The 27935-nt window shown below is 37.4% G+C and overlaps 2 protein-coding genes across 2 annotated transcripts; one reads left to right on the forward strand and one right to left on the reverse strand.

Annotated features, from left to right (window-relative positions):
- On the reverse strand, positions 1-27564 carry parp1 (poly (ADP-ribose) polymerase 1). Its single transcript, XM_079832074.1, has 23 exons — positions 27073-27564; positions 26255-26417; positions 25994-26109; positions 25685-25899; positions 15424-15505; positions 13975-14091; positions 13661-13837; positions 13398-13572; positions 12173-12313; positions 9609-9851; positions 8982-9047; positions 8742-8874; positions 8151-8346; positions 7488-7616; positions 7309-7392; positions 6546-6668; positions 6330-6458; positions 6135-6233; positions 5220-5372; positions 4799-4926; positions 2832-2893; positions 2617-2731; positions 1-1323 (listed from the first exon to the last, which is right to left on the reverse strand). The coding sequence occupies exons 1-23, from the start codon at positions 27193-27195 to the stop codon at positions 1242-1244; spliced, it is 3051 nt and encodes a 1016-aa protein (XP_079688200.1). The 5' UTR covers positions 27196-27564; the 3' UTR covers positions 1-1241.
- adorb1a (adenosine receptor B1a) lies at positions 18050-19228 on the forward strand (the record flags this gene model as incomplete). The annotated part of the gene is made up of 1 exon (XM_079832182.1): positions 18050-19228. The coding sequence occupies one exon, from the start codon at positions 18050-18052 to the stop codon at positions 19226-19228; it is 1179 nt and encodes a 392-aa protein (XP_079688308.1).
- Positions 27565-27935: the final 371 nt, after the last annotated feature.

The following is a 27935-nucleotide window of genomic DNA, read 5'->3' on the forward strand; positions in this document are numbered from 1 at the left end:
GCACTGCCATAGTTTATTTGTGGTATTTGTTGCAAGATCTTGGTAATCACAGGTAAACTTAAAAACAACACACAAAAAACATTACCATGGTGCTTTTTTTGTTTGGTTGTCTTGGACTAAACTTATAAAAATTGACCACAGTTCTTGCAGTGTAACCATGAGGGACTTCCAACAGGACCAAAAGCTGTAATACAATTAAGTAGATTACTATAATAGATCTAATGCAAATCAGATATCCACCAACATGCTGTAGTTTTGTAGTAAACACAAAATAACTTTTCATAAAGATTTAGTCAGAACAGATGCTGTGTATGCAAATACTAAGCAATTGTAATTATAATGTACAGAAACAGTGTTAATAGTCTGGTACATTTTAGTTAAAAATCAATTATATTAAACCCTGTAAAACATGCTTTTATTTATTCTTTTCTTTTTATTATGGAAGGATTTGACACAAATAAATGAGCTTCAAACAAAATAAGCCAAAACCCGTTTTATTTATGAAGCAAAGAGGTTTGTCAGGACGCAAACAGCTTCTTATCCACAAAAATTGTAATTTACCAAAAAAACTAAAAAATATTCCAGGTGTGTGAGTACAGCAGCAGCAATTGATCTTAGCTTTATATCGCCATTTTAGTTGGCCAAAGTATGTTTTCGCATGGGACAGAAAACTGAAAAGCAAAATCGGGACAGTACACATTTAACATACAAAATATTTGTCCATACATTGGGATTTGTAGTAAAAGGTTACTCAACTCACGACAGGTTATATCCTAGCTTACAACACTTTTTTCTAAAACTGTACATTTTCGTTTTTTTTTTAGATTGAGAAGATAACCAAAAACATTAGATGCGTTACAGTTAACCTGATTCCAGGTTTAGCAAAAACTATTAAAACAAAGAAAAAGTCTATGAAACAATGGAAGACTGTCTACCCATTATTGTTGGTAGCTTACAAGAAAGATCTCCAGAGTCAATCATGTCTGTGAATATATACCAAAGCCTGCAACATTTGCAACAATGCAGTGATACAATTTGTGATTGCAAATGAAGATTTAGATATAGCCACTTAATTTACTCCAAACTAACTAGAGCAACTGGGAATGTGCTTCCAAAGCGCTAGAGAACGGATTTAACTTTGTCAACCCATATATGCTGCTTGGTCTTGGTGCTAAAGCTGTAGCTGTGGGCTTCAGTGGCGTCCAAAAGCCTGTCCACGTGGACAGATCTCACCCGCTGCCTCACCAGAGAGAGGTTTGATAGTTGAAGCGAACCTTCAGCATGTATTTCAGGTTAACCTGAGCAATATCATACACAATGTACCTGAAGGGAAGCTTGAGTCAAGGGAAACACAGTGAAGGATGATGAATGTGTAGTTATAAATGCAGGCAGTGGCTAATAGCGATATATGCTATTTACACTAAGCGGAAATAGCAGTATTTTCTTTACACTAAGTGCAAATTGATTTAAGATCAGATGCTATTTATACGTAGTACACATTGAGGCAAATATCGTTTGCAACTAACTAGTGTATTGTAGTAGTATATTATAAAACAGTATGCAATAACAACTTACAATTTTAACAAATACCATGGTCTGTCTGAATACTCTATTCTCGATACTGCGCACACCGCACACACAAACATTCAGGAGCTCAAAAACTTGCTATCAACGAGACTTTCAGTATTAAAATAGCTTTGCTACTGAATCGCTACATTATATTTCTCAGCAATGAGGGGGTAACATCGCTATTTTGAAGTGATTAAACTCACAGCTTCGTTGTTAATAGAGAGAAACGCTGAACAGACACAGGTATGCATCTCTCTCTCTCTCTCTCTCTCTCTCTCTCTCAATAATTAATTCAAATAAATACTATAATTCATTAAATGTAATCGTACGCACTACTTTATCTCTGTGTCTGATTCAAAGCAGGCAGAATGTTAGATCTAACGAGCTGTAACTTACGAAAATAATCATCAATTTTACCCTTCTGGTCAAATATTGCGCTGCAAACATCAATAACAGCTTTAAGTTGTCAATGCTGGCAAATGACCCTTGTGTAAGCGGGATAATCCACGGCTAACTATGCATTAAAGTAGTTTAATGCACAGCTAGCCGTGTTTTATCCCTAAGATATTCAGTGTATATGATTATATTTATTAAAATTATAAATGGATGCTGCTTTATTGGGAAATTACCTACCGTACACCTACTCCTAACACTATCCATTAAACACTTTATTCCTGCTATTAAATAAGCACTTTAATTTCCACTTCTCAAGTATTTTCCTAATTATTATTTTTAAAGAACTCCTCGTCAAGCTGATTTGAAAACGGAGAAGAATGAGTTTGGAAAAAGGCGGATCCAAACTCACGTCAAAAGCATGCGCCATCCGCCTACACTATGTTATTAGCAGGATTTATTTTATAATTTTGTCTGGCTCAATCAGACAATGGTGGGCGGAGTTAGTGTAAATGGCATCTGCAGACAAAATATGGGCTATTTGCACTTTGTGTAAAATAGACAATTCGATAAATATATTTCAGATGCACATTTATGTAAAACAACAGATGAAAGACAGCAAGGAGGCAAATAATGCAGAAAACTGAAGGATACTCGTTGTAGAGCAGACTTGTGTCATCAATGTTTGTGTTGGTGCCTTTGCCCAGGGGAATGTCCACTCCATTCAGAGATACAGTAGCTCTTGGGTCCGGAGCAGTTCTTCCCAAACCTTCAGACAGCAAATGCATGTTAAAAACCTTTTTTGTCAGAAGCAAAAAAACAGAATAACCACAAAATAAGATCTCTTTCTAAATGAAGAGCCACCTTACCTTTTACACTGTGTTTACCCTTTGGTAACTTCGTAATGTGGGAGGCTTTCTTCAGTTCATGTCTTTAAAGTAGAATAAAAATCAGATCTTTAGAGCACAGCAATGAAATCAATGAATCATAAAAGGGCTTCATTTTGCAAATATCCTTTGGCTTCCTAATTTCCAAGTGGTGATAAACACTACTGAAAGAAACTAATACATTTGAGCAAAAATGCATTAAATTGAGAGTAAAGACATTTGTAATGTGAGAAAAGATTTCCATTTCAAATAAATGCTGTTCTTTTGAACTTTCTATTCATCAAAGAATCCTGGACAAAATTTCCAACATTGATAATAATAAGAAATGTTTATTGAGCAGTAAATCATCATATTAAAATCATTTCTGAAGGACCATGTGACACTAAAGACTGGAGTATTGATGCTGAAAATTCAGTTTTGCATCATAGAAATAAATAAATAAAATTATATATTCAAATAGAAAACAATTATATTATAAAAACTGTAATAAAAATTAATACTATTTTTACTGTACTTTTTATTAAATAAATGCAGCCTTGGTGAGAATAAGAGACATCTTTCAAAAAATGTGTTTTTTTAAATCCCCCAAATTTTCAACGGTAGTGTATTAATTTGTTAAACTTTAGTGACCTTAAAGCTACACTGTGTAACTTTTTTAGTCTATTCTTAGCTAAAAACACTTAGTTCTTTCAAAAATACATGTGCTCATTAATGTATATTTACTTCTTTCAAGTAATAAAGTATTCTCGTAAGTTTATAATATGCCATTGAAAATACATAAGGTAATGGGATCTAACGGTGGTCGCCATGTTGCCCCTCCATCTTGAAAGTACATTAGCCAAAGAGGGACATACCCGTAAATTCAAGCTTCGCCTTTTGCGTTTTAACCGGTTTTAAATTCTCTGTCTCGCGCATGTGCGCGTCAACTTGTTCAGACTTGTCTGGTGCATGTGCAGAGAGTTTTCATCTCAGCAGCTCCAGTAACAGAGTTATACGGAGTTTTCCTGGCTTGTTTGTTCCTCAAAAGTTTGTTTTTCCTTGTGTGGTATTTCTGTGCGTTAATAACTCCGTAAGTAATAATAGTTATTGTCATTGTAGATGTGTTTCAGAGTGTCATCGCGTAATTCAGTTAATGTCACCTCAGAAGTATTTTTGTGTCAACATACAATAGCGTAATGCTCACCTATTTGAATAATCATTCAGTTATTTTGTTATCAACAATGTTTATTCGTTTTTAGAAAATATTTGCTTGTAATGTATGTTGATGGAAATATGTATCAGGTCTGATCGGCAAATTAACAATTGTTATACAGAGCGCACTGCAGTGCTAACGTTAAAGCGGCGCACACACTTTTGTAACCGGACACCGCTTGTTAGCAGCAGCAGCGGCAGCTCCGCTCCTTTTAATGCAGCTGCATTTAGCGCCTATATATGGTACAATAAGCTCTGGTTTACGGTTACATTATACAAATGTAACTTATAAGTATAGTTATACAGTTCTTAACTGTGTATGTATATTTACCATCCTTATTTGTTCTCTCACAGAAACCACATTTATGTACATATCCACGCAAACCTGATTATGCCTTGCAATTGGATGACTGAATAAACATTACTATCATCAAAGTTCACTCTGGATTAGCTGCAGTTCTTTCTAGCCGAAGAATTAGGCCAGTTGAGTTCCAACCATCCCACTGCGCACAGAATATCCCACAGGCACCGTGTCGAATGTGGACGAGGTCGAACTGGAAGCCATGTTAATCTTGGACTAAATCGGCCACCGTAGGAGTTGAAACGAAATCGGAATTGAGAGGAACAGAAACTAATATTCACTGGATGGTCATATACCTTTTCACCACTAGATGGGGGAAAATATCACAGTGTAGCTTTAAGACCATAATTACAAAATGAGACTTAAATAATACTAGGACAAAAAGAGCATCTCTCACATGTTTCCAAGGGCAACCTCTCCTAACAGAAGGAGGCCAACAGGATCAGCCTGGGACGTGTGGCAGTAGTTTGCACTCTTCGACACCATGTCAGCAAAGTAAACACCTTTGCCAAACATGTAACCTGTCTGTATTGAAGATTACATAATCAGTATATGTATGCGTGTATGTATGTATGTATGTATATAGAGATAGAGAGATAGAGATAAAGAGAGAGAGAGAGAGAGAGAGAGAGAGAGAACAGTAGAGTACAGTAGTAATGCAATGTTTGTTGCAAATGTGCTTTTATGTTAAAGCACAACAAATATCATAAATTATGCATAAATTAAGAAAGAAACTGCTCTGAGTCAATAAGAAGGTTTTTGCATACTCATTTTTCAGAGAGAGGCAGCCAATGGCACTGGAGGGTGCAGAAACTTACCACTGGAGCCTCAGGAGGAGCGATACGTAGACCCTGAGACAGGATACCAGCGTAGTTGGTGGTGCGGGAGCCGTGCCACAACAGCTGCCGGTTGGGCAATTCTTTGAAGGGGCGGAAACGCTGGTATTCACCCTCCCTGTCGATCTTAAAGATCTAATGATACAAAAACACAGTAGTCAAGAGTTAATAGGGTGTTATTTTACAGCTATGGAGTACTCTACAGTGCATTTATGAAACAATAATTATTGCAATAGTTAAACCTGTAAAGCCTGACAGATGGAAAAAAAAAAGTTAATGGATGTTTTTTGAACTTTCAGGCAAAACATTAAAAAAGTATGCATGTGTTTTGTTTTGTATTATATTTGATGCAGCAGTCTTTTATGGCTAATACAGCATAATATAAGAGAATATAGAGCTCACACTCAACAAGGAGAAAAAACAACAACTATGTGTTAAAATAAAATAAGAGGACATTCTGAAAGCTTTGTTTTTATTGTAGGAGGCAAAACATACTACATAATGCAATGATTGAGAGATGTACAAAAAAAGTTCCTCAAAAGCCTGATGTATCATATATAATACATTTCAGCTTGATTTTTCTATTAAAATAATCAAGTAAACTTAAGATGCTGCTTCAGTCTAGTAAGTGTTTATATTGAAAATATTACTAACAATATAAAATTATTCTTATGTTAACTTCTTAAATCAAAAACACTTCATATCAAAAGGGGGGGGGGGGCGGTTACAATTATACTAAAGGTGCTTTACTTGTTAAAAAGTATAAACTATTAATCAGACAACAGAAGGCATGCAGTAGATTGTGTAAAACAGGGTTTTCAGCTAAATTTACGATCACATTGGCCTCAGAAATATGCGTATCAAATGGTACAGTAGGCTTTCTAGCGTTAATCTCACCTCCTCAACATCCAGTGTGTAGGTGTTGTGAGTAGCAGCGTGTGTGTTCTTCACATATTGTAGGATAAGCTCAGCCTCATTTGATGACTTGTCAACCACCTAGAAACACAAAATCAGTATAAAACATTACAGCATGTTTATATAATGCTAGCAGCAAATGAAAATTCACTGTTCTTGCAATGAAAGACATTTTACATCAATTTTGGTTTTGAGTTTCTCATAGTTGATGTCAATGGGATCTTTCTTATTGTCCTCCACTCCTCCCCGTAGCAGGCTGTAGGCCACCTCGATGTCCAACAGGTTGTCCAGCATCTGCACCTTTTGCTATAATGAATATGCAACAGGTTAAAGTAACACATCACAACAAGACTGCTGCAGTGACAATTTTTTTGATAGTTGGCCAAGCCGTACCTGTATGTAATCCACGTTACTCAACAGCGGTGGTTTCTTCATGCCAAAGTCGTGAGGTATCAGTGTGTAGAAGCGATTGGACAAGTCTAAGATCAGTGCTTCTGAAGAGCTATCTGCCACAGCCTACAGAAATAAATGAGAGCGAACAGGAAGTTAAAATAACGGACTGCATATTTCATTCTATTTGATGTACTGGTTTCACAGACAGGGTTTAGATTAAGCCAGGATTAGGCCTTAGTTCAATTAGGACATTTATGTAGCTTTTATAAACGGGCCCTAGGAAAAAAAAACATTACTGGTGTGCATCTTGGGACAAAACAATGACATATTTTAAGATCCGTCAGAGCAAGTGGCTTTCAGTTAAAACGGCTAAAATATGCATTTTAATCTGGGACTAGGCTTAAAGTTATAATTATGGAAATTTTTCTTACAAACACACATAACTTTGCTTCAGGCCATTGTTTAACCCACTGGAGCCGTATGGATTACTTTTATGATGGATGGATGTGTCTTTTTTGGGCTTCAAAAAAAATGGTACAATTCACTTCCATTATAAAGCTTGGAAGAGCTAGGATATTTTTAAATATATGCTATATATGTGTTCTGCTGAAAGAAGAAAGTCATATACATCTAGGATGGCTTGAGGGTGAGTAAATTATGGGACGATTTAACCCTTTAAGGGTTCTGTGAAACCAGGGAATAACTTATTTACGAATAGACTGAAAAAAAAAAAAAAAATGGTTTCAAATTCACTAAGACCAACCTGTTGGACCTCGCTCAGAAGAGAATAGGCACTTTGGATCTGTCGCTTGCTTAGTTTTCCCAAAGGCATCTTCTGCAAGTCAATCTGTAGGAGAAATTACACCCAGTTACAAATCGCATCTATTACCACAAACATGCTTTTCTTCATTTCGCTATTAAAAAAAAAGGAAGTGAACACACCTCAAATTCAACCATGGCTTTCTTCATGCTCTCTACATCAAAGATCATTCGGATGAGGTCTTGGATGGGTTTGGCCAAATAGGATTTGGCACCTGCACTTGCAGTCAACTTCTTTACAGCCTCCTCGTCCTGGGTAAATATATGTGAAAAAAGGTAGATTATAATAAACTTTTTTGACCTCATAATATATTTGGGTCTGTTTTGACTTGGAAAATATACCTATTCTCTAAAAAAGTTTTCAGTATGGGAAATCAAAGTTTGGAAATGTGTAGAACTAACACAATCAATTATTTTTAAGTTTGTTTAAACAGTTTTTTTGTTTTAGAGTGTTTTTCTTTTACAACCTTTGTTCTGGTCCATTTTGAACCAGGCATCAACTGAGGCTTCATGATGTTACTCATAATTTTTTTAAATCTCTAGATTGGTCTCAAAAATACTTTTGTAAAATATATTTGGCCTCTTTCCCATATCTCTCATGGACTATTAGGACTGTAACACTATAGCATGATTACATTCGTATGTTCTGCACTGAAAGCAGGGAGAAGATCTAGTTCATTCTTTCTGACCGTCAATTCATGTTAACATGCCCTACTAAAACAATAATACTCATAAAGATATTCTGGCAATGAATCAAACTCACACTTCTATTGTCCCAGTTCTTACCTGTCCGTAGTCAATCTCGAGAGGGTAAAACTTATTGGGGTATTTTGTGAAGTTGCTTGAGGCCCAGGCATTCCCCGTCTTTTCCTCATAAACGCTGCAAAAATTATCCATAGCCGAGTTCTTATCGTAAAACTTGTCCAGTTTGTTTCCCCCAATGGTGGTGCCGACTCGACCCCATGACCTGAACACCCAGTATCTGCAAAAGCAACACAAGCATGCTCAAGAAAAGTGGAAATTGGTACAGATGCTGAAATAAAATAATTAAAAATGTATTTCCCTTATAACAAGTGCACATTACAAAAAGCTTTCATTGAGGAACCTACATTTATTGTAAGTTCACAGCTCTATAAGAGAAATGGGGATACACCCTTTTGGGAATAAATACTTTTTAAGGTTTTGAAGCAGGTGTTGGATAAAAATGCTGCTGGCAAAGTGCTTACTATGAAGTCTAGGAAACTATGAATTTACTATGGATTAGTTTTTGTTTTTTAATTGGCTGAATAATGATGAACAAAACAGTGATGTGTTTGGGATGAAATTATGTTTTTTATAACAGTAATCCATATAAAATCACAAATGGGTTAGGCTCACCGTTTCTGGACATCATCTTCCAGCAGCTGTAATTTGTAGTATGAGTTTGTCCCTCTAACAATGTCCACGAGACCCAGTGTGGCGCTGTAAATCTTCCCATTCTGATCCAGAACGTGAGCACAGTTTTCCAGACCTGAGCAATTAAATCATGATTAAGGCATTGCACAATCAATACATATCCAAATATAGTATATTGATTCTTGTTTGAATGAGTTATGGGGAAAAAAAACTCAGTCTCACCTGAGGCAGGATCTACTGCTGCCCCTCCTTTCACTGTCAGTTTCATTTTCTTTGATTTGCTTTCACCTGGAGGAGTAATAAACCGCATTATTCGGCAAAAAGAATTATAAGCTAAAAATCATGCAGATGTGTTTATAAAATCTTTCTGATAGTGCTTTTGTGCATGTATATAAATGGAATTCGAAAATAAAAAAATGCTTCCAACAACCCTAGAACAAAGCTACAATAACTACAAATCAAAATAAACCCTTTTTTATTTGATTTAATGAATGTCCCAAGTTTTATTATTAAAAGAAAGTTGATAATATTATATACATTATACATAATAATATATTTTATTTAATATTTATTTTATATACTATAGAATAATTTGTAACAAATAAATGTGTTAAATTATTATATAACATTTCATATATAATATATTATATATATATAATTTATTAAAATAACTCATCAAATCCCACTCAAAATCATTTCCATGTTTTGTTTCAATCTGAAAAAATGTTATACTATTGTAGTTAAATGTATTGCAAAAATAATTAAATAATCAACAAAAATAGAATCTCGTGCAAAATCTGGCTTCATAAGACGCAAAATAACACAAAAATAATAATACATCTCTCTAACCTTCTTCCTCTTTGACTTTGCCACTACTCTTTGAGGAATGAGCTCCAGTGGATTTGGAGGGCGCGGTTGCAGCCTGGGCCTCGACTTTAACTTCAGCACCCCAAGGGGAGATGGCGTGCAGGGAGATGAGCTCCTGGAGGGCCTTGCCAGACTCCTTGATGTCCGTGAGGAAGTCCTCTGCCACCACACGCACACCTGCATCCCTCACCTCCTCCATCTTCTTACTCATTTTGTCAATCTCCTCTGAGACACAAGAGGAACAGAGCGGGTTATTAAGGAGTTTTGAAGTGACACATGAAAAAATAAATAAGCTGGCGACAAATCAGAAGGGACATTTCTTAATTGGCAAATTGAAGCAGACTGCAGATTCCTGTGAGAACATACTGGCCTATATAGGACACCTAGTTCTCACGCACACCTCGTTTATTTTATCATACACTAAAAAATAAAGGTTCAAAAATAGAGTTTTGCAGCAATGCTATAGAAGAACCATTTTTGGTTCTCCAAAAAAACATTCTTAAAACTGTAAAGAACATTTTAATATTCTAAATTAGGGCTGAACGATATGAGGAAAAGCTGCGATGTGCGATAACGATTGTTTAATATTGCGATGACGATGCGACTTGCGATAAATATTCAAATGTGAATGTTAGCTATACTGTTCCCATGTCTTAGTGCTTTAATAGGTTGTGTTCAGTGTTGGGCAGTAACGGAATACATGTACCTGCATTACGTATTCAGAATACATATTATGAGTAACTGTATTCCGTTGCAGTTACAATTTAAATAGTTGGTATTTAGAATACAGTTACATTGTTGAAATCAATGGATCACATTAACGATACTTCTTTGTTTCATGGGTTTATTTGCTCTCTGTTTCATGGGTTTATTTACTCTCTAAATAAATTAAGGCAACTCAATGCATTTCTCAGAACGCCCCAATATGAAAATGAAAAAATGCACGGTTTGCGTGATCAGTCACAATGGAGTTGGAAGAGGAGCAGCGGGAGCTAGAGGTAGAGATGGAGCCAGAACAACAGAGCCAGGGCAAGAAAGCGTTTCTATCTTGGAAATTCAAACAGCATTTCATATTAAAGAAAGAGAAGGGAGAATGAAATATAACACGGCAGTGTAACTTTGCAGTGGCGCGGTGGTTGGGGGTGGCGGCTACACACGCACGCACGCCTATATATATTTTTTATATAGCCTATATTAGATTATATTATTTGTATATATTTTTTATCTTTTTCAAAATGTAGGCTATTTAATTGAGATTGAGGTGTATATATATTTATATATATATATGAAAATCTCCAACGTGTATGAAATACGCTATAGGCTACACAAAAACCTGACCAAGTCTAATAGCAAGCACAAACTGTGTTAAATAAAGTAAAGTTTGAAGTAAAATGTATCTATCTGTCCTACTCCGTTTTCTACTTTACCACAGTAAATGATGCGAATATAGCCTACTCCTTAACGAATCAAACAAGGAAGAAACGTTTAAACAGAAAATGAATAGGGTGATAAGGGATATTCTTGATTGGTCAGGTGTTACTGGAAAAGATGTGTTTTTAGATGTTTCTTGAAAATGGCTACAGACTCGGCCACTCGAATTGAGATAAGCAGGTCATTCCACCAAGTGGGAACGGTCCAGGAAAAGGTCCGTGAGAGTGATTTCAAGCCTCTTTGGGATGGCACCACAAGGCGTCATTCATTTACAGAACGTAAGCTCCTGGAGGGTGTGTAAGTCTGAACAAGTGAGTTTAGGTATACTGGTGCAGAGCCAGTGGTTGCTTTGAAGGCGAGCACCAGTGTCTTGAATTTGATGCGAGCGGCTATTGGTAGCCAGTGCAGACTGATGAAGAGAGGCGTGACGTGCGCTCTCTTCGGCTCGTTAAAGACCACTCTCGCCGCTGCATTCTGGATCAGTTGCAAGGGTGCAGTTGCAAGGGTGCAAGGGTTTGATGCTGAAAACAGCATTCACATCCAAAAAAAAAAGTGTTTTGGCTGACCACCACCGGTGCTACCTGCTTAGTTGATGTGCAACTTTACATTCTCCTATGTGCTGATTTACCAGCCCAAGAGCCGTTGGCCCCGTTTGACCTTAGCTAAATATTTTATAGTATATGTTTAGTAAGCAGGATTTGAAGGCCGCATTCATGCACTTATAAAATGCAATTCAAAGTGGAAGTGATCCAAGTATTCAGAATACGTTACTCAGATTGGCGCATGTAATAAACTGTTTTCCCTTATTCATCGTGTCAGGCTGTCTGTTGCGATGTGTTCACAGCGCGAGTTCATATCGCGATGACGATGAAAATTCAATGTATCGTTCAGCCCTAATCTAAATAACTTTTTTTTTTCACTATAAAGAACCTTTTGCGTAATGGAAAGGTTCTATGGATGTTAAAGGTTCTTCATGGAAACATCAATGCCAATAAAGAACCTTTATTTTTAAGATAACTTAAACTTACATTAGTCAGTCCAGCTAAACACAAAATCTGTCTATTTAGCAAGGAAGCTCACTAGAGTTTGGAAAAGAGCTACAGAACATCACTCACTCTTGCTGCTGAGGCAGAGAACGGCTTTGTTGGCAGTGCCTGTGATCTTTCCTCCCAGTTCTTCCACTGCATTTTTCAGCTCATCTTTGTTCTTACTAAGTTTTCCCACAGCCAGCAGCTTCAGTCCTGTCAGAGGCTTATCTAGAGAATACATTGAGACAAAAACATTCTTAGTTTGTACACAAAAGAAAAAATTAAATAGTAATCCTTAACAACCTGCTTTGCCACGTTATCAGTTCCTGAGAGAATAATAATAATAATAATAATAATAACCATTCTGGCCAATATCTGGCCATTCTGAGATCAGCCGGGTTTCCATCCACATATTTTTATATGCATTTTGGTACATTACATAAGACATTCTAGATGTCAACATCAAGATGTAAATAAACTTTCCTTGTTGCGTGAGCGATCCCTTTAACTAAATAACAAAATAAATGTAGCGCTCATTTATTTCAGCAATATTTGTCAGTATTAACTTAAATAAAGTTGAAATGAAATAAAATATAAATTTTAGATGAAAAATAGGAAGTTATTTTATTTCAGTTAGTTGCCAATGCAGCATTTCTAATTTTCGTTTAAGTCAAAGTCAAAATGTGTTATTTTAGTATCACTGATATACTATTATTAGTTTTTAATTCATATTTTTAATTCATTTTTATCTTTATATTTTCCGTTTTCATTTTATTTTTAAGTAAATATTTGTAATTTTGTAGTGCTTTTTTCTCATTTGTATTAGTTCTTGTTTTTTTTTTTTTTTAATATAAATATGTCAAACAGGTTTTGTTCATTTTTATTTTAGTTTTTTGTTATTTTAGAACATCAAGTTAAAATCAGGAATTTTGCCTTGGTAACTAGCTGAGTATAAAGTAAGTCGAATTTTTCAAAGTTATATGTAACAAAGGTTCTTATGGTTTTAGTTAACTATAATAACTCTGGTACTAAAATGAATAAAGCGAAAATTTAAATAAAACTACATTGGAATTTTAACAAAATAAAAAATAAATTACCAAAATCACTTAAAATGACTAAAACTTACACTGAAATTAAAATGAAAACTGAAAATATAAAAGTAAAAGCTAATTCAAAAACGCACTACAATAGCATATAAATAATAAAAAATAGTTTTGCTTACATCTGATATGCTATCATTATTTGTGTGGGCATCCGCTGTTGAAAGACCCATACTGATCGACCACTAAATAAACATCAGTATGTCTCTGACCTGCAGGCACCTCTGTGAGGTTGTTACTGGAGGAAGTGGACATGCTCGAGGCGGCAGAGGTCGCAGTAGAAGCAGCAGACGAGGGGGTGGGGGCCGCAGGCGGAGCATCTTTGGGAAACACACGGTCCTGCCGTTTGAACTTAAACTTCTTCAGGAACGGAATCTCACTGAACTCCTGAGGAAGAATAACATTGTCAGGAGTCAGGACATGTTAGGATTAGGATAACCAAGTGCTGGAATCCAAAGACCACAGATCTACTAACCTTAGGAGTGACCCAGTCTTTGCGATCAGGTGTCTGAGTCTTGAATACACACTTGGTCCATGCAGAGATGTCTCCATTACAGTAGTATGCATCGCTCTTAAACACAAGTTGCCCTTTGCAAGTCTCACAAGGCTTCAGGGATCCAAACGCCATGCAATCTGATAGATGGTCCACAACCTGTCAATCAAATACAATTTTTGTTAAAGAAATTACACACAAAGTCATAGGGCTATATTGAAAATAGTCAAAGATTATACTTGGTACCTGTCTTTTGATCAGCATGTCAATACAGTTTTTCTATATTGCACACTTACATTTGACTCCCCAGAGGGAACTTCCTGACTGTTAGCAATAAGCAGTTCCTTCATGTCATTGATGGAGCAGAACTTCTTTAGCTTGTCTTTAATTCCCCAGATCAGCTGGCTTTGCTCCTAGAATTCATCAAGAACCAGACAAAAGCATTTTTAGACTCATATATTTTCTAATATTTACAGAAAAAAAAGAGCAGTCAGTTAAATGTTGGGAGCCATCACTTCAATCTAATTTCGACAGATGCCAAAATTCATGTAATAAAATTCATGCATCACAGAGCTCTGTTGTGACAGAGAGGGGAAAAGAATCCTATGCAAATAATAAAATGCAACGAACTATAAAATCATGTTGGAATAGAAAAACAAATAGGGTTTAACATGTTTAAAAGGTTACAAGCAAACAAAATCTCTACATTATATTGGTGTAAATTTATGTTATTAGTAGGGTTGGGTATCGTTTGGGTTTTTTTCGATACCGGTGCCAAACCGATACTTTTAAAACGGTACAGGTGCCTAAACGGAGCCTGAACCGATACTTTAAAAAAAAGAGCCACAAAAAGAGGTGGATGAGATTAAAGAATGGCTTTTTATTGATTTTTTTTTAAATTATTTAAATTGAACAATTTATTACAAGTTTAAAATATACTTAAATATATAAAGTATACTTTATACTTTAAAGTATACTTATCTAAATAACAGTTGCAGTAATAACAGCAGTAGTTTGTATTCTTGGTCTGCTACAAACCAGCTTCAAGCTTCAGCTTTATTTTGCAGAAATATGACCATATTCTCTGGCTAAATATTTTAGAACGCATCGCCTTATTGTTTCCATGGTGACGCGTCATGCATGCTGATTTTCAAATATGTTAGTTGATCTATACTGCGCTATGGGCGGCGCCATGCTAGTTTGCACCTCAGAGAATCGGATCTGTCGGATTTAGCCTACATCACATAAATTAATACCCGTCTCACGAAATACATGAAAGTAAGTGACCGGTGAACTGGGAGAAGATTAGAGTAAACTATATAGTTACTATATAATGTGTATCAGATATGAATAAAACACGTAGTCAAGTTATAACTGTCTGAAAGGATTGTTTTTGCCGCTTCCATAGACATCAGTGTGTGTTTTTTGCTATTACTTATGAGCATTTAAATGTCTGAAACCTAAAATAAACATTATGTGGTTGAAAACATTGAATTGTTGTGATGAGCGCTGAGCGTGTCTGTCTCTGGCTCAATGCCAGCCAAAGCGCGAAAGCACGTTTGAATTTAAGTGGCACCGAAATGAGGCACCGAAATCTGCGTTCTGATTCGGTCCAGTACATACAGGTACCATAACAGGTTATATAGGTACCATATTGGCACCGGGTTTCGGTACCCAACCCTAGTTATTAGGTAAAAATGATGCACAATTATCCATGCCACGTTACAGATGATATCAGAACATACCTTCAGTTTCAGCTCCAGTTTTTCATCTTCTTTCTTCTGTTTCTTGGAGACTCCTCCATCAACGTCATCTGTTTTTCTCTTCCTGAGAAAGAAAAGACATTTGTAAAAACAAACAACAAAGATGACCAGATGCACAAGCCTAAAACACTTTATGAAAACACATTGTATATTCTAGTGATGTCATTTTGAAATGAGGACATTACTTAAATACGCTGCAAACAACCAACTTATCAATTTAAAACTCTAAGTTTCTTGATCCTAAATGGTCAACTGCGGTATTCACCTGTTAAATACTTCTGCATAATGATGCTATTCTTAATGGCCTGTTCATATTAGAGAGTGTTTCTTAAAACTGCACTTAAAATATGGCTTAAGAAAAAACAAATCATGTGATAATTAATTTGGATTTTTTTTTTATTATGTGATTTGATATTGTAATTTGTGATGATGTTGTTTTTTTTCTGGATTGTAATGGAGTGCTGTAATTGTATGCAACAACATCCTGCCCAGGGACCACAGATGCAAATCAGCTATTAGCTAACTCCGGCATAACATTTGTGTTGTGCATGGTCCCTGTTAAATAAACTAAACTAAACTAAACTAAACTAAACTAAACTAAACTAAACTAATTACAAAAACTATTACAAAATGTTTTTGTTAATTTAAATAAAGCTGACATAAAATAAAATATAAAAACTTAAAAACTTAAACCTAAAAAAATTCAATAACAAAATGCCTTGGCAACTAACTGAAATAAAATGGTTTAAGGTGAAGTACTAAAATAAAAATAAAGAATTTTTTTTTATTAAAAATAAAACAAATAAAAAAGCAAAATAGAAAGATTAAGAAAACGTAAAGATGTCAAAACACAACAAAATGAATAAAATAAAAATATATAATACATATAAATAATAATACTAAAATAACACTGCTACATTGCTTCTTTTTTATTAATGTAAATTAGATATTCTCACTGTTAACTTGAAAAAACAGACCCTGATCCATGATCTGATCACCTGATCTGGATGGTAAAAACTTTTCCACTTTGTGTATTTGAGTTAATCCTACAGAGAGAGTTTGGTCACCTCTGAGCTCGTGCAGCAGCTCATCTATCAGTGGACCTCATTAGAAGATTATCAGTCCTCTGAGTCAGTCATGTCTGGACAGGCTCATCTATCCGACGGCCATCATAATGCCCATCATTAATTAATCACCTCATGACAAACAAGCTGATCTAAACATCACCACTGTGCCTTCTTCCTCTCCATAATGTAATTAAAGCCCATTTGGGTGGCGATAATGATGACCCATAGTGGGGAAACGCAAACAAGAGCATTTGTCCCATTAGAATGAAAGGCTTATAAAAGCCCATATCACAGTGATGGGTGAAAGACAACACATGGAGAGAAAATAATTGAATATAGATGTGGCATCTTTTACTAATGGATGGAACATTTCTAAGTAGATCCAACAAAGTCAAATGTATTGGCAGAACATAGGCAAACAACAAAAGACGAGTGGCATCTTAAAGCAATAATATACGAAGCCTACACGACAGAGACTTGGTACGTACATCAATGATATTAACTTTTTTTTTATTTTACAAAAGTTAAATTGTTTGTTTTACTTTAACACATTTAATATGTTGGCAACACTTTACAATAAGGTTTCATGAGTTAACATTAGTTAGCTACTTTAGTTAACATGAACTAATAATGAACTGCACTTCTACAGTGTTTATTAATCTTAGTTAATGTTAATTTCAACATTTACTAATGCATGATTAATATCAAAAGTTGTATTTGACAACATTAGTTAATGCACTGCAAACTAACATGAATGACTGTATTTTTATTAACAAAGATCAATAAGTACACAAATGTATTGCTCATTGTTAGTTCATGTTAGTTAATACATTAACTAACGTTAACAAATGAGACCTTATTGTAAAGTGTTACCAATGTTTATATATGTTTGATGGTTATATAAAAAAATAATATATATATATTTATTTTAAGGAGTTTATACTTTTATTCAGCATGGATACATTAAATTGAACAAGTGACAGTAGACATTTATAATGTTACAAAAGATGTCAGTTTCAAATAAATTATGTCATTTGAAACTTTCTATTCAAATAATATTGTAAAAATTTTACCATAAAAAATATTAAGCAGCAAAACTGTTTTCAACATAATAAGAAATGTTAATTGCGCAGCAAATCATAATATTAGAATGATTTCTGAAGGATCATGTAACACTGAAGACTGGAGTAATGATACTGAAAATTCAGCTTTGCCGTCACAGGAACAAATGACATTAACATATATTTGTTATTAATAAAATAATGAAAGAACAATTGTTAAAGCATACGGGTTGTGATTTGTTTAAATCTACACTGTTCACTGACATAACACTGGATATAACATTTCAGAGTGAAAAGTGTTACTCCCTCCAGTAACATACATAAGAGAACGAGTTCTTGAATTTTTACAGACTGATGGTTCATTCAGAAGGTCAATTCCTCATTCAAAAGGCACCGTAAAGTCAATCAGACAAATCATTTTAATACAAAGCTTAATATCGGTCTTTCAATCTTGGCTTGGTTTGTTGTCAACAGGTCAAAATGAATGAGTCTATCGCCAACTTCACTTCCTCTCCGACTCTGCTCTACTTCAACACGACTTTGATGAATGTCACCAAAAATAACACATTTACGCAATTCACCTATGGCCTGTCCACTCTGTCCACCCTTACGCAAGGTAAACTTACCCAAACTACCTCTACTACTACTACAACTACTGCTGCTACTACTACTACTACTACTACTACTACTACAAGTACAACAACAGCTGCACCCGACCTCCTAGCATCCGTAAACCTGCCTTACATGATAGCCGAGCTCGTCATAGCCCTGCTCTCAACCGTGGGAAACCTGCTGGTCTGTGTTGCAGTGGGACTGAACAAAAATCTCCAAACAGTTACTAATTACTTCCTGGTGTCGCTAGCAGTGGCGGATATATGCGTGGGTTCCCTGGCGATCCCTTGCGCCATTATGACGGACCTGGGAATTCCACAGCACAATCTGTATTTGTGTTTGCTAATGTTATCTGTGCTCATCATGTTAACCCAGAGTTCCATCTTCAGCTTGCTGGCGGTCGCTGTGGAGCGTTACGTGGCCATTTTCATGCCCTTCCAGTACCACCGGCTCATGACACCTCGCAACGCAGTGCTGGTCTTGTGCGTCACTTGGACGCTGGCCTTCCTGATCGGTCTGGTGCCATTGATGGGCTGGCACAAGACTCCGCCTGAGTCGGGCTACTGTTTCTTCGTGTTTGTGGTGGATATGACCTACATGGTCTACTTCAACTTCTTCGCCTGCGTCCTGGTCCCACTGGTTGTGATGTTCCTCATCTACGCGCAGATATTCGTCACGGTCAAACGTCAGATGAGGAGGATTGCAGCAGAGCGAGGCGGAGCGACCAACACAGAGGGAGCGGCGAAGATGAAGAAAGAGATGAAAATGGCCACTTCGCTCTTTCTGGTCCTCTTCCTTTTCACGGCCTGCTGGATTCCGCTACATATCATAAACTGCTTCCTGCTGCTCTGCCCTTCATGTCCCGTTCCCCTACCGCTGCTACTAACTGCAATTATTCTCTCCCATGCAAACTCGGCTGTTAACCCTATCCTCTACGCCTACAAGATGAAAACCTTCAGAAAAGCCTTCAAGACCATCTTTCTATGCGGCAGGGGCATCAGTGATGGCAATGATCAGAATGATGATGGGGGACGCAACAACAAATAAGGACTCTAAACGCAAAAGCCCAGGACACACTAAGTCGACGTCAAAGAACTGGCGGCGACGAAAGCTGTCTGTGTTGTAGGGCTGTAATCTCCCAGTCAATTAGTCGATTATTAGTCAATACGTTCTGGCTCGACCAAAATTCTGATTGGTCGATTTTTTGCCGCGTTCATTTCATTAGTTTTGCTGCGTTCATTTCATCAGTTTTGCCGCGCCGCGTTCATTTCATCAGGTGGAAAGCACTAATTGCTAATGGGGGTGTTTTGGGAGCACCCCTGTTTCACAGGGAACAGTCTGCCTTCAGAACACCCCCATTGTTTTCACTTCTTTTGGATTAGCCCAGCCAACTGGCGAAGAGAAGTCTCTCGCGGGTCCTTTGTTTTTCATTCCCCGCTGGCTCAAACGCACGCCCATAGCGGTAAACTTGAGGAAGGCCCATCAACATACACATGAGGGGAAGCGTCACAACACCGCGCTAAGTGGATCTGTACTGTCAGTTTTGCCGCGTTCATTTCATCAGTTTTGCCGAGCCACGTTCATTTCATTAGTTTTGCTGCGTTCATTTCATCAGTTTTGCCGAGCCACGTTCATTTCATTAGTTTTGCTGCGTTCATTTCAACAGTTTTGCCGCGCCGCGTTCATTTTCATCAGGTGGAAAGCACTAATTGCTAATGGGGGTGTTTTCAGAGCGCCCCTGTTTCACAGGTGACAGTCTGTCTTCAGAACACCCCCATTGTTTCCACTTCTTTTGGATTAGCCCAACCCACTGGAGAAGAGAGACAGATTGAAGAAGGCTAGTTTTCTTGTATATTATTTATTTAATTGTGAGAGCGTTTTTTCTGCTCTTGATCTGGCTTGTTTAATAAATATTCCTTTTTTATTAAAGTGGATGTGCCTTTTGTGTTTTAAGAGTAAAAGCTTTAAGTTAATAGTCTATTCGTGTCTCAGCCGCGAAGATGAGCTAAGCTCCTGTTTGAGCTGCACAGAGCGGCTGAAATGATAGTGTCTGTCAGTTATTATAATACATATGACAAAAACAATTGTCTAAATTATGTTGCATATTCCTCAAAAGTTCTTGTGATGATATCTAGTTGACAACATAGTACTATATTTTCGGAAGTCATAGGCTATGATATTGCGCAGGTGCACGTGATGCAATGCTGTCAGAGCCGACAGACTCGTGTGTCAGACTCATTTCAGTGCAAAATAATCAGCTCAAACACGATGTAATATTCTGCAAATAGCCTACTAGTTTTTTTATGTTTATTTTTAATTAATTTAAGCAGACAACAAGGCTACAAAGTAATGCACACAGTGTGCAGTTTATTCATTTAACGTTTTTTTTTCCTAACGTCACTTTAGTCGATTTTTAGTCGAAAATTTCAGGACTTCAGTCGACCAAGATTTTCTTTGGTTGATTACAGCCCTACTGTGTTGTCACCTCTTGTTGGCTCGTAGTCTATTTTCGCCATTCAAAAAGGGAAACCAAAAACTAGGAATGCAGATATACAAAGCGTAAACAAAGCAGCGCTTGCTTACCCTTTTGAATATCAATCATGCTGGATGACTTTCTTCATTCCAGTTGTTATGAAATTATATGTGCATTCGAATGCTCAGGTAAGATGGTGTAAAATTATAACAGCCTTCTGTCTGTACTGTCTTGACTTCTTTGCTCACCGACGGCCTGACGCAGATTCAACATGCTGAATCGGCCCCCCCCAAAAAACAGATGGAGTCCGACTAGAGCCAATGAAAAAAAACAAAGCCAACCGATGCTCAAAAGTGGCCCGTTCTTAACCTTAGTCTAGTCCTAAAGTAAAGACTGAAAAGAACCTTCAATTAAAACAATAGAAGTAAAAACTCAATTCTAAGGTGATTTGATGTGTAAAACCATCAAATCACTCTTGTCTATATATTTCTAAGACACATTTTTTTTTAATTTGAGGAAGAAAATACTACTTTACTGATGACTTAAGACTAAGGCTACATACTTTTGGGGGGGTGGAGTGATATCAAATCGAGGTTTTTCTGATAAAAATTGTGATTGCAATTTAAAATGCCATTTAAACAAAAACGTTCCAGGTTTGCTGCGCTAGTTTAAAGGGCTGCACAATCTGGACAAACATTTTGTGATTTAATATTTATAATTATTATAATAATTTTATTATACTGTACATTTTATTATAAATATTTACTACATCATAAATATTAAATTATTCTATTGTAATATTTCACAGTAAAATAAAACCAGTATTTAAGATAACTTTTTACAGTACAATTGTAAATTAAAGGGGCACTTCAGTGCTGGGAAGATGAATGTGTATTTAATCTGGGTCATTTATGTAGTAGAAATGTGAAATTATTTTTGAATTTGGTGCCTTCTAGACTGAGAAAAGACAGAAAATAAAAATTTTTCTCATGTGGATGAAAGACAACAACTCCCAGAATGCACTTGCATCGCTGCTCAACGAGGCCACTACCAAAGCCACGGCTATTGGTTATCACTTGCCCACCATGACACCGCCCCCACCGTTGTTTTGATTTTCATAGTAATAAAATACATTTGTTCCGTTAGAGAACAGACACTACAATTAAAAACTGAACGTGTCTTTTCAACAATGTGTGAGTGAGCCTAACGAAAGTCACGACACAAATGCAGCAGGAGTCAGATTTCATTCGTCACGAGAGTAAAGAGCTGAGCAGAGCTGAGCAAAGCTGAGGTAAGCACGACATTCAATCACGATGCGTGTCCAGTCTGGCGCGTTTTCAGTTCATGCCTATGGAAGCTTAACTTTCAAAGGAATTTATTGAAAAGTTGAAACACTCACTTTGCTCCGCACTGCTCCGTTATGAATGCCCGAGCTGAGCGGCCGTGCGCATTAACATTCTGTGAGTGAGATCCCACCTCTATGGGCGGGTTGAAAACATGCGTAACTAGCTCCTTCTACTGGCTGTAGTCTCTAGCCTGTGGCCAAAAAAAAATCCTTTAAAAAAATTTCCCCAGAAATAAAATGCATAATTCTCTCATCTCATGGGGACATGAGGGGGGAAAGTACGATAATTTGAATATACTACCAGGTTTCTACTGATACAAAGCTTAATGCTAATCGCTGAAGTAACCCTTTAAAGATAAAACTTTTATTTTGGCGGAAGAGAGCAGAAAGAACTGCAGAGAGCCCTTAAAGCAGGGGTCTCAAACTCATTTTACCTGGGGGCCGCTGGTGGTAGACTCTGGGTCAGGCTGGGCCGCATCAAGTATTACACATAAAAAGTGTTTTAAGTATAAGTAGCACAACTTATCAGATCTTCTCAATCTTTATTATTAACAGTTCTTCAACATAAATGTTTCTTCTGAACATGAACTGTTCCTCTGAATTTGAACTAAATATAGCCTATAGAAATTAAATCATGCAATATAAAATAATTAATGATTTAATTTGATTTTTTTAAATAATAGACTAATTCACAGCAAGGTAGTAATCCAGGTCAAACAGAATAGTGAGCGAAATTCTAGGTCTAATTCTAGTTGGGAAATAATCTTTTTGGGACTATTTGTAAAAAATATTTGCATTAATTTGCGTCAAATATATTATTAGTCCCGATATTCTTCGCATGAGTGAGTGAATAAATAAATACATAGATCTGCTAGCTTCTTATGGAGTCTCTAGTGGTCTGGTGGTAGAATTTTTGTCAACCGTGTCAAAGGTTCCGGGTTCTAATCCGCTCTCATATAGTTTTTCTTCATTAAAATCAAAGATGTTCATCAATGATTGTATAATAAGACCATGGACACGTTTGCATTTTGTTTTGTGATTTCACCGGAAAGAATAGTCTCTCTCTCAGCAACGGCATTAAACGATAGATTGACACACTTGTCTGTGTGTGAAGACTGAGCCAAAAGAGAACGTAAACCCCGCCTACTTTGATTTGATTAGCCATCTCAATCATTTTGACATTGACGAGCGCTGTTAGACCACATTCGTTTCAACTGTCTGATCAGCTTCGTTCATCTGTTCATGTCAATCACGCGGTGTCAACCAATTATACTGCACGAGGGAGGGGCGAGCCAACTCTCTTACTCTCTCTCAAACACACACACACACACACACACACACACACACACACACACACACACACACACACATACAAAGGAGGCAGCAAGCACTGCACACGCAACGATTCAGCAAAAAAGGTGCTTTTCAGAGCAACGCACGGGCCGCACTAACACTAAACTTTGATGTCAAGAAGGGGGCCACAATTTCATCCTGCGGGCCGCGAGTTTGAGACCCCTGCCTTAAAGCGTCTTTTTTGTTGATGAACTTGTTCTTAAGTGACTTGTCTGGTTAAATCTAATTCTTGTTACAAATTGAGGAAGATGGTTGGCGCATGAGGGAGGGATTCTTGTTTTTGCTGCAAACTGAGCTCTGAGACAGTGAAAACACTGGATCATTATCAGCTCACGTGAAAAAGAAAACACTGCCGCACTTCACTCTGAAACACGCAGCGCATCTATGCATTCAATGAAATCGCAGCAATTATGATATAATTGCACTAATCCATATTTACCCCTTTTCCACCAAGGCAGTGCTGGTGCTAGTTCGGAGCCAGAGCCTAGTTTCAAATCGGTTCTTTGTGTTTCCGCACCCAAAGCACCATCTCCTAACCAGGAAAAGTGGTTCTTAAGTAGCACCAAAACATTGCTGGGCTAGAATTAAGAACCGATTACGTCAGGCGCTGGGGGCGGGGTCAACAAGACGAACACAAACTTGAGATCCATCATTTTTAAATAGCAGCTAATGGAGCTAACAGCTGCTGCTCGTTTGTAATCTCCGTCTATACAAATTATGGCGAGCTGCATGAATGCAATGGATTCGCTGTTTGATGCCGATGTAGGATCGTAAAGCCATGTGAATCAATAGTAACGCAACGTTTGCATTGTTGATGGAAGGCTTATTCGAGATGCAGCGGTGCTGTGCAGACCGATCGCCGTATGACAACGAGTCCAACGAGAGCATATGACTCCTTATGCTTTTGATTCACGCATGCGGTGTTTTGATATCATACCAAGCCTGTAGTGCTCCAGTCAGAAATTGAAGCTTTCGCGCCTCGATCGCCCCCCGGTGGCCGGTCCCAGTATAGCTCCTAAACCCCGCCTCTCCATGTCTTAGAATGGGCGCGAGACACACTAAACAATTTAATTACACTTCAAATAATTGTTTCCTAAAGATGGTTTCTATCATTTTAGGCAGTTTTTATTACAATAATTTCATTTCAAGTGTTCGTTTTTTAAATAAGTTTAGTTTTAGTGAGTTATTTGATGCTATAAAAACGGGGGGTGTGACGTCATGATTGACAGCTGAGATTGACGGCTTCTCTGAGTGAAGTTGTCACTGAGGCACTAACGGACTTTTTTCTGGATTTTTGGGAGGAGATTGGAGCTTTAGCTTTAATTTCTACATTTCCATAACTGTTTATTTCACACCAACATAATTAATTGTTCTACATCTGCGAGAGTGTGGGCAGGCTTTTGATAATCGCGCCTCTACTTCCTGTTCTCGACTGCGCAACTCCGGTCCCGAGATCGCTACTGCGCAGACTCGGTCCCAAGATGTCAGCGCCGTGAGCGGGCCTATGAAAGCTTCAACTTTGGTCAAGCGGAAGTCAATGAAGTCGCGTCGTCCATATTTTTTTACGGTCTATGTATCATACGCGGACCGGTTTGCACAGCGCCGATGCATCTTGAACAAGCCTGGTGTGTTTGTGTTTCCCGCTGCCTCGCTAGCGTTGCTGAGAAAGATGAGACGTATACAGTGACATAAGACCTGGCTCTGTTGTGGCTCTCAGCATGTGGAAAGGCAAACTGGTTCTTAGAAGGCTCCTCAGTCGAACCAACTAGGAACTGGGACTAGCACTGGCTCTGAACTAGCACCCGGTTCATTCTGGTGGAAAAGGGGTAATTGTGATTGTTGACTTATGTAATTGTATATGTTCTCTAATTGACTGTGATTTGTTTTCTATGAAGTGGGTGGAGTAACATACACAGGTATACAATCATTAATAAATATGGCCGCTGCTCTCTTGTACGGGTGTGCAGGCTAAATGCCAGATAATGTCTTAGTTGTAAGTCTTTTAATCCTTCGTCATGTATAACCAGTTACCTAGCTCTAATTGAGATGGCAGCGCCAACAGTGAATTTAGTTTTAATACGATTTATTGTGCAGCCCTGCTAAAGACCACAGACAACGATACTTTGCTCCTGTTATGAAACGTATGACAGATACACGTAAAATCTTTTACGCTTACATTGCTACACAAACCTATCCAGTTTACATAAACAGGTATGCTGCATTCCTCGTGAAACTAAATAGATTGTGAAACTGCTTAGATGCTAAAAGCATCCTAAAGCAGTGCTCATACAGTTTGAGGCAACATGACAGCAAAAAGAAATCGAACGCTCACCCTTCATTCTTCACTGCAGGAAGTCTTTTCTTCAGCTCCTCCTTGTCTTCATCTCGTAGAGCTCCGAAACCTTTGAGCTGGGCGGCACTGTACTCCGGTTTAAACACTAGTTCCTCACGGCGGCTCACAAAGCAGCCAGTGTGGTACCAACGATCTATCAGACCAAGCTGAGGTTTCTCTGGGTCCACTGTCTTCTTTGACACACGGATGTGGTCCTGAACATCAGCAGGGAAGAACAGATTAACTTATAACAAACTTGTTGGGTCCAAACAGCATCAATTGTTAAACAAAAGATAACGAATTATGTACCTTTTCAATTTTTTGCTCACATCCCTTGCAGGTGCTTCTGTTGGATTTGGCGTACTCCACTGCAAAGTCATTCAGTGTCTTCTCCCCTTTAGCTGCTCCCTTCTGCTCTCCTTTCCCTGCAAAGCAGTGAGGATTAATGAATTAATTTAAGACTTAAGACTTAAGTTTGACTTGAGCCAAACTGCTTTGCAGACCATATGGCAAATCAAACAAAACAAAATGAGCATTTAGGTCAAAAGGAATATAATTTTAACAAATCACCTCCAGTAGCAGCTCCGCTCTCAATGGCTTTCTTCACTTTCTCCTGGTCATCCCAGCGCAGGTCAGTAAATCCAGCTATGTCAGAGGGTGACTGTACTGCAGCCCGGAGCCAAAAGCAGGAAAAATGGTGCCAGTGAGGCACTTTGCCGTCAAACATGGGAGACTGTGGGAGACAGACACGTGCCGGATGATTAAGAAACATTCAGAGTAAAACAATAGTTTCCTGCAAAATGAAACTGAAAGCACATACAAACATTCGGTAGTCAGTTCATTTTTGGGTTGAGAATCTGCAGTAAAACAAGAACATGTATTGTATTGTGTAATGTACTGTAGCTCTTTTGCTTGTCAATTGTGTTACAGTAGTCTATCATAACAAAATGTAAACATTGTTTTTATTAAGTCATGAATCAATCTACAAGAGCTGTGAAATTCAGTCATTTCAAACACATTGTTTCTTTTGGGCCTCGTTGTATTATCAATTAATTACAAGAACCCAGCTTTGTTTTAATGGTTTCCACAAAACAAAACAAAGGAGAATCGAACAATTACATATGTTTCTTGCTATGTTGTCTAATGCAACACTAAAAAACAATTACAAACTGATGTCCACATGAAATCACTGTTGATCTCTTTCATTTCATAACTCAGAACCATTTAAACTCTTGTTGGGCCTGCGAAACATTCATTCATTCATTCGTTTAACGCATTTACATTTATTTCAATATGTATTCAAAAGCGTAAAACCCAAATGCATTTTCCCCAAAATACTGATGTTTATTAGCAGCATTGCTGGGTCAAAGTTGCACAGAATTCATTACCTGCACCATAATGGCCATCCTCAGCGAGTCCTTAGCAATGTTTTCTTTGCATTTCTTGCAAGAGGCGCGTCCACTTTTCGCATATTCGGCTTTGTAGAGCTTGTCGTCCTGTGAATCGGCCATTTCTGCAGATATAACGGTGAAAAGTGGACGTTTGCGGTTTATTTCTGGTCAGACAGGCCAACAACTACAATGCAATGAGTAATAGCACTCAGTCCGCGTGCAGATTCTGCAGAAAGCACCCGCGCAGAATACCAGCCCAAACTAATCGATTCTACATTCCTCCAGAGTAGAGAATATGCGCAGACAGAGCTAATCGAACTCGAGCTACCTTTCCGTGTGTTTTTAGTGACATGTTTTTAACATTAAGACACTTATGAGTGAGTTAGTATGTTGTTAATTATAACTTTCATTCCTTCTAACTTGATAACCTTCTCATTCCTAGATGAAGAGAAACTGAGTTTTTCGAAAAGGATTCGCTCGAAACGCTATAGTGACGCCTGCTGGTCAGAACGGTGTAAATGCACCGAAAACTCAGCTTTAAACCAAATCAAATTCAAATGTTTAATCAAAAGCGTCCTGTTTTAAATCCATTTAACAAATCATATAATACTGTCAAATATGAAGAGTCAGTATAATATGCGTGTCATTGTAAGGCTTGTTTTGTTAGTCAGTCAGGCAATTGAGAGACTGCTAATTACAACTCTTCCTTTTTATTCTGACACATTTGTCATTAAAATGTCTACAAATTTATATTAGGTTAAAAACATATAGACATATAATCACAATCACGTGACTTCACATATGAGTTTCACTCGTGCTCTGAATCAGTGGCTCGAAATTATTTGCAAAGGTTTCGAAGC

Source organism: Gobio gobio (genome assembly GCF_949357685.1).
Source record: "Gobio gobio genome assembly, chromosome: 12".
Lineage (NCBI taxonomy): Eukaryota > Metazoa > Chordata > Actinopteri > Cypriniformes > Gobionidae > Gobio > Gobio gobio.

What these genes read in the sequence shown, in the direction of transcription:
- parp1 (XM_079832074.1), bottom strand. Translation starts at nt 27,195, where the DNA reads ATGGCCGATTCACAGGACGACAAGCTCTACAAAGCCGAATATGCGAAA. An exon ending in AACTCAAAACCAAAATTGAT is followed by an intron (nt 6,234 to 6,329) that starts GTAAAATGTCTT and finishes TTGTGTTTCTAG; the next exon opens with GTGGTTGACAAGTCATCAAA. An exon ending in ACAAGTCTGCTCTACAACGA is followed by an intron (nt 1,324 to 2,616) that starts GTATCCTTCAGT and finishes GCTTCCCTTCAG; the next exon opens with GTACATTGTGTATGATATTG.